Consider the following 7791-nt stretch of genomic DNA (forward strand, 5'->3'; position numbering starts at 1 on the left):
TTCATATTCATACGATTCTAACGAAAAGCAAGATAATAAGTGCTTTTATGTGTTGGGCAACTGAGACGATTGTATTTTCATCGCCAAAGTTCTAAATACAAAAAATTGTTGCACAAAGTGGTCGTCTTTGGGACAACAACAATCTTACAACTACTACAAATATGGCAGGTTGTGCAATAGAAACAAGGGAGATGCTAGAGTGCCCAGTATTTAGCCCATTAAAATGCCCAACTGACATGGAATCACTAAAAGACAAGGTTTTTTCAAAGTTTGACTACGGTGGGGACCGTTTTTTTTTCTAAATGAGAAAATTTGTACAATTTAGTGGGCATTGTAGCTGGACACTCTATCATTTCCCATAGAAACAACCCTGGGAGGCAATACCTCGTTTCTGGAAAGGTTACAGTTATGGGGAACACTCATGCGAAAGTTTCATCTCATAGAGCGATTATTAGTTTTTCCAGCTTCCCAATAAGAAGTGGTTGGAGATGCTATTAGTGGTACCATTATTTTATCTGCAAGTTAAGAACCTTGCAATACTGTCAAGACAATGAAATGAGCGATGGTGTCTCAAGAAACCACACCCGAAAACGAGTTGGAACATCTGTATTTTATCTTGACGTATCAATGGCTTCAAACTTTTAATTTATAATTTTTTCGACTAAAAACTTCCTTCAATTTCAAATTATTGATGACTTACTCCATGTGAAGTTTCTAAGGCTTAGACAATTTAAGATGAAGCAGTAGAATTGACCGTTAAAATATGGGGACCTCATGGGAAGCAATCGATAGATGCTATCATATGATATTCGTTACAAAGAAGGTAATGGTAGCCTCCCGTACCTACATTCATTACTAAATTTTGTTGTGTAAGAAGCTAGGTACAAGGGAAATTACATTTTATTGAATGAGTTTTTCAATATATTTACCTCTTTTTTATTCGGGGAAGAAATGTTAAAAGTTGATTGCTAAAGACCCTATAAAGTCCCTCAACAAAAAAAAAAAACTCATAAAGAGGTATTATTTTGATATGGAATAGATTCTTTTCTTCAATTTATTTTATTACTTCGATTTTTTTGCACAATCTCACTATAACATTGTAAACCAAAACTATTGCATATAAAAAATGAATTGATGAAAAATGATTAGAAAAGAAAACTAAACGGCCTAGCCTGTTCTCTACATGTTAATGACGGAAAAGAAGCAGACATCCTTGGCCTAGAGACAGGTAAGGTGGTGTCAATTATTCTCCGAAAAGGACTAGCCCTACTATCACTAGCAAGTTCACTGTAGTTTCTGTCCCGACCACTTTCACAAATGGTTCTATCCAGCAGCAATATATGATCAAGATCTTCCAACTCTATACTCGTGAATAACTTCTTTCGACGCCTTCGAGTAAGAACATCATCAAGACCTAGGATAAATAGCTTTACCTTCTCCACAATCGATTTAACAAAGCAATGTTGAATAACAAGTTTTATATATTCTTCTCTGTTCATACTATACACAACCATTGTGCTACCTTTGGGACACAACTCCACTACTTTTCTAGATCCAGACTCATCTACTTGTTCAGTTTCCCACACAAATGTTAATCCCAAACCATCTGAATCTATCAACTTAGTATCCATACCAAGAATATCTTTGCAGCTTTTATACATATATGGATCGGCATCACATATATCTTCCAAAGTTATTACTGATCCAGCTAATTGCAAGGAAAAAAAGCGATCAAATCCAATACCTATTTTCACGTCATGAATCAATGCTAAAGCAATCACTCGTCCACAAAACCGATAATATTCAAGTTGTTGAGAATCCACTTTTGCTGCAAAACAAGAAACAATGTTGATTAGAGAGATTGACTAAGAAAACTGTCCCAAGTTATAAAATATATCTCATAAACAGCAAGTCAGAAGGTTGTATAAACATTGAAACCGTCGTAATACCTAGACTAGGATAGAACCTGTGAGGGTCATGTGGGCATGATACGAACAAAGAATTTTGTGGACAGAATAGATGTTGGCATACCAAGAGGAACCACTCCCTGAGAACAACAGGACCTGCTTCAAGAGCTGCCTCGTTTTTGAACTGAGGGGCGATTCCATTCCGCAACAGAATTGGGTTAGCAAGTCCAACATTCTGGAAAGATTCAAAAAATAACTTTGACCTGTCAATGAGCACCTCCGTCTTCTTCTTTTGATGGTCACAACAACCATTCTCAACCAGATTCGGGAACATCATCGTGATCAAATGTCTTCGAGATTCATTATTTATCAAACTCTCATGTCTAAGAAGCCATTGATGATCATCGCCTCTCTTTGATCTCATAATAAGTTTATTTATTGAATCTCGGTGAGCACACAAGCAAGAAGAGAGGTTCTTTTCTGCAGGATAATAAAGCTTAGAGATCATGTCTAATTCCTTGAGAATTGAGAGATAATAAGACCACCCATGATTAAATTCACACTCAGTACATCTTACATACTCAACTCCATCATCCATATAAGTCAGCCCAAGATCAATGCTGTCCAACAAGTCATTAAAATCATCATAAATTGCTAAAATTTCCTCCACATGATATGACTCGTCCACATCCAAGGCCACCATAGAGAGAGAGTCAAGTGATAGATCATTCAATCTCAAATGTTGCTCAATATGTGTACACGTATGGAGTGTCAATACAGAGAACTCACCAATATCATTCTCAAATCGTGATTTCAACCAAGAGGGAACCATACAGAAGCACGACTCCCTTATCAACTTCATATTCACAAGCAACTGTCTAGTGAGCTCTCTTATAAATGGGTTAATGTCACGAATTAAAGCCTTTCGTGTTCTATAATAGTATTTCGGAATGTTTACGGGACCAATTGATTTCATTAAAGATCCATAAGTTTGACGACAAGAGTAGTACAACGAACGTTCTGAAGTTGTTCTTGTTTTGTAATCATCACGGAGAAGATCGCAAAACAGTAAAACTACACAATAAAACCGATGTTGAATGTATATGGGAAACGATTGAATGTTAGGATAGAGAAAGAGACGAATTGATTCGTCTGCTATCTGTTTATTATTTCTAATGGGAGATTTGTATAAATAAACTAGATAATTAGGTATGCCATAATTTTCAAATATCTCTAAATGTTCTAGTTTCTTAGGATTTGTAGGTGTCAATCTTAAATAATCCTTTAGATTAGATATTAAATATTTTCCTCTAGAACCATCATCATCGTTATCATCACCAACACCATTAACTAGACATGAAATAGAGGAAGTCAAATTTCTAAGGACTCTAAGTGCTCGCTTATGGTACTTCCTACTGAAAAGGTAGTTATCAAAATATGAACTTGATTCTGACGGAGGTATGAATTCCATCTCAGTTTTTGGAACAAAATTATACCCCTCCCTCACTATGTTATAAAGAATTTTTCTTTTTTTCTAAAATCAAAACCCTAATTCGTGATTGGGATTCGAGAAGCACAGTAGTGTTTTGATATTCTTACCTTTCCTGCTGAGATTTCTTCTTCTTCTCTCTAAAAACTGTCACTAGTAATCTTCTTCGATTTCACAATGGAGAATACTACTTCTCTCTCCCTGTAGGCTGTAAGCTTTTTTAACGCCCTTTTGTTCGTCTCTTCATTACCCTCCCTCAAGGACTAAGTTTTTCTTGATTCCAATTTGGACCCTAATTATTATCTACTCCCCACAATGGATCCTTAAAAGATGAATGACTTCCACTCGTTGTTGGCTTATTTTTTCATATTTATGTCAGTCAGTTTTACCTGACGATTAACTTTTACTTTTGTACCCCTCGCTTCAACACTCTTTTTCTCCCACTCCTTGTCACTTCCTTGTTGCCAGTCAAGCCGGTCACGAAAAAGTTCTTCTTTCTTATTTTATCTTTCGTTTTCTCTGTAAGCTTTTGAACTCCTTTTATCCGTGTCTCGATTACCTTCAACTCTTAGAGAAGTACATTTTTGTTCTAAAGATATGAGTACTTTGTTCTAAAGACCCCTTTCTTTGTCCAATCGTCGAACCAGAAATTAATCTCGTCTCCTCTGTTAATATGAAGCTTTGATAGCTTTTGAATCTCACGAGTCATAGTGGAAATGTATTCACAAGGACCACCTCCTTTGAAGTTTTTCTCCATCTTAGGGAACCATCTACCTGGTTGACCTTTATACTTTTCATCTATGATCTGAGCGTAGCGAAAAATCCATTTACCAAGCAAGGCTTTGTTCATCGATTCCAAGTTTCTAACTCCCAAACACCATATTTTTTGTCACGACAAATCTTGGACCATGCACCAGATGATGTTATTTCTACTACAATCGAATTAAGACAACTTGGTATGCCGGAGTACAATTATTATTTAACCGTGGCGAGGCGAGAAATTTTTTAAGTGGGGGCACATTTTTGAAGTAATTAATAAATAAAAATAAAGTAAACAAAATTATCAAATAAATACACATCTATTATTGTCCTCGACGAATTTTCATCTTTTGAAACCACAACATAACAATTTCATTATTGATAACATCAAAGCCGAAACACAAAGAAACAAGAAAAAAAGTTAGTAATATCATTCACTATTATTTTGCATAACTTGGATACCTTTAGATCCTAATGTATAAAAAAAATTAAATTACTACTATTAAAATTTAAAGAGAGATAGAGGAGGAGAGAAAAAAACAATAATTTGGTTTAAATTAAAAACAGTTGAAGACTTCAATTGGATTGGGATAGAAACAAAAAAGAAATCGAAATTTAATGCTAATGAGTTGCTTTGAACCGAAGAGAAAAAAATTAAAAATAAAAGAGTTAATTCCTATATGGCCCCCTACTTTGTGACCAGCTTCCTTTATGGCCCCCTTTTTTTCATAAATTCAAATATGACCCCCTATTTTCAGGTAAATGTCATTACTACCCTTCCTAATTCTAAATTTAAAACATTAAAACAAAATTATTTCCACCTCACCCTCTCTCCCTCCACCTCATCTCACCTACACCTCACCCTACACCTCACCCTTCTCTCTCTCTCTCCAATTCACCTCTCTCTCTCCAACTCACCTTTCTCTCTCTCTCCAACTCACCCCTTTCTTCTCCGGTGAGGTGGCCGGCCGGAATATTTTCCGGCCGGCCACCTTCAAAATTTAAAAAAAAAAAAAAATTTCTCTCTCCTCTCTCTCTTTAATTTTTTTTTTTAATCTCTCACCTCTCTCTCTCTAAAACTCCGGCGAAGGGGGTTTCCCTTCGTCGGAGGATCTGTTCCCACCTCACCGGAGAAGAAAGGGGTGAGTTGGAGAGAGAGAGAGAGGTGAGTTGGAGAGAGAGAGAGGTGAATTGGAGAGAGAGAGAAGGGTGAGGTGTAGGGTGAGATGAGGTGGAGGGAGAGAGGGGTGAGGTGGAAATAATTTTGTTTTAATGTTTTAAATTTAGAATTAGGAAGGGTAGTAATGACATTTACCTAAAAATAGGGGGTCATATTTGAATTTACGAAAAAGGGGGCCATAAAGGAAGCTGGTCACAAAGTAGGGGCCATATAGGAATTAACTCAAAATAAAAACACGTGGACAAACATAAAACTAAACAACCATAATACCTAACAAGAGAAATGTTAAATGCACTCACCACTTTTATTATATACACCCACACATGTTTGAAATCAAAGGTATTGTGGGTGCATGTAACAAAAAAAAAAGGTATTGTGGGTGCATGTAACAAAAATAGTGAGTGCAGTTAACATTTCCCACCTAATAAGTGAGGTCAATCATAAGTTACTAATGGGCTGGACTTATGATAAAAGGTGGTGTTAGAAATTTCGAATTAAATGGGCGGGAATTTACAAAGTTACGAATGGGTTGGAGTTGGGTTATAAATGCTCAAGTTATTATGTGGGCACCCCGATTTATTAGGCGAGAATTTGAAGGGGGAATTTGGCCATAACTCCCTAAGAAATTATGATTTTGGTTAAAAAGGATTCATCAAAGTTTTTTAGGCTTCACCTCCCTGATGGCAATTATGTAATTTTCAATTTCAGTAAAAAGACCAACCTAACCCTAGTCTAAGAAAATACCTTGCAAACACCTTGCACTGCCTTCCAAACACTTTGCACTGCCTTGCAAACACCTTGCAGAGCCTTGCAAACACCTTGCATGGTTTTTGGAAACACCTTGGATAGCCTTGCAAACAAATTGCAGAGCCTTGCGAACACCTTGCAGAGCCTTGCAAAAACTTTGCAGAGCCTTGCAAACACCTTGCATGACTTTTGCAAATACCTTGCACAACCTTGCGAACACCTTGCAAAGCTTTGCAAATACCTTGCAGAGCCTTGCAAACACCTTGTAGAGCCTTGCAAACGCCTTGCAATGCCATGCAAATGGTTTGCAAATTAGTTTTTAAATTGATTTAACATGAAATTTGTTACAAATTATTATATTTGTCTAATAGAATGTTGTATCGAAAAACTAGCTAAAACCCGTACAAATTCATAATAGTCATTTTATAAGCTTTAGCACCATCATTTTACTTTTCTTCGAAAAACTTCCAAAGCTTTCATGAAATTCTCAATTTGAACATAAATACCAATCATGATTGTCCAAGAAAAAATATTTCTCACAAGCATTTCATCTCACAACTTTATAGCTATTTCAACCAACCTACGTCTTGTATAACCAACTAAAGTTGCATTCCAAGCAACATCTCTTTCAAGCATTTTATCAAACACATTGCTTACATCAACTATACTTTCACAACTTCCATATAAATCCAACAAATAAGTTTGAACATAAACATCAAATCTAACAAATTGTCATCCATCATTCATAACTCAATGAAAATAAAGCAATGAAGAAGTTGGATTATACCTTGAAACACTATCAAATTCTCCGTCCATTGAAAGTATATATAACTTTCTCTCTCTAGAATTTAGAACCAAAAACTAAATGAAACCCCTTAAAAGCCTCTTCAAACAACAAGCAAATAGATTAAATTACCAAAACCTAAAAACATCAACCTATCTTATAGCCAAAATCGATCCAAACCCCAGACATTTTAATCGGCGTCGACAATCTAACTCGGTTCGTTCATGAGAAAAACTCAAGTTTCTGATTTATTAGTTAGATTATTACTAGGTATTTCTAATTGAATGAATGGTATTTTTGACTCTTAAAAAGTTGGTGCCTTTAAAAATGTCCTTCAAGCCTATTTTTATAACTTACTTGGGGCCTAGCTAGTTAAAAAGATGGGTTGTCTTTTTAACAAAAAAATACAAGAAATTGGGCCTCCGACCCAATTTCCTGTTTGAAACCCAGGGAAACACAAAATTGGGCCATGGGGGGCACGTGCCTCCACGCCCCTGATTATTTTTTTAAGAAACTTCTCTCTGGGCAGTCGTCGATGATATACTTCCTCCAGTATTTTTAATCAAAAAAATTAGCTCGTTACCTAAGGATTTGAAAGGGGTTGAAGTCTTGAAAAGGAGCTGAAAAAAGCTATTTGTCAGCTCCACTCCATGCAGAAATCATCGAGCGAAAATGGGGAGGAAGCAAGAACAAAACAGTCGAGGATGTGAAAACTAAGATAAACAACTTGCTTATTGAGTATATAGCTAGTGGTGAAAAGATCGAGGCTTTTAGGTGTATTAAGAATTTGAAAGTCCCATTCTTCCACCATGAGATAGTTAAAAGGGCCCTTATAATAGCAATGGAGAAACGAGAATCTGAAGCTCGACTTCTTAATTTGTTGAAAGACGCTACTGAGGAAGGTATCAGAAACTCAAGTCAAATG

At 36.1% G+C, this 7791-nt stretch overlaps 1 protein-coding gene across 4 annotated transcripts; it reads right to left on the bottom strand.

Annotated features, from left to right (window-relative positions):
- Positions 1-1023: 1023 nt before the first annotated feature.
- On the bottom strand, positions 1024-4593 carry LOC147565007 (E3 ubiquitin-protein ligase UPL5-like). 4 transcript variants are annotated; one of them, XM_086651426.1, is made up of 3 exons: positions 3507-4593; positions 1950-2981; positions 1024-1828 (listed from the first exon to the last, which is right to left on the bottom strand). In XM_086651426.1, the coding sequence occupies exons 2-3, from the start codon at positions 2881-2883 to the stop codon at positions 1146-1148; spliced, it is 1617 nt and encodes a 538-aa protein (XP_086507552.1). In that variant the 5' UTR covers positions 2884-2981; positions 3507-4593; the 3' UTR covers positions 1024-1145. The 4 variants fall into 4 exon arrangements, with proteins under 4 accessions (XP_086507552.1, XP_086507551.1, XP_086507553.1 ...); XM_086651425.1 differs by having other exon boundaries at positions 1950-3549; positions 3661-3777; XM_086651427.1 differs by having other exon boundaries at positions 1950-2527; positions 3507-3743.
- Between the last annotated feature and the right edge of the window lie 3198 nt (positions 4594-7791).

The sequence above is a fragment of the Eschscholzia californica genome, unplaced genomic scaffold (genome assembly GCF_041429995.1).
Source record: "Eschscholzia californica isolate CP2 unplaced genomic scaffold, dmEscCali1.0.p SCAF_1, whole genome shotgun sequence".
In the NCBI taxonomy this organism is placed as follows: Eukaryota; Viridiplantae; Streptophyta; class Magnoliopsida; order Ranunculales; family Papaveraceae; genus Eschscholzia; species Eschscholzia californica.

Coding starts and splice junctions, on each gene's coding strand:
- LOC147565007 (XM_086651424.1), bottom strand. CDS start 3,378: ATGGAATTCATACCTCCGTCAGAATCAAGTTCATATTTTGATAACTAC. Junction 1,829..1,949: donor CAGGTTCTATCCTAGTCTAG/GTATTACGACGG, acceptor CTTGTTTTGCAG/CAAAAGTGGATTCTCAACAA.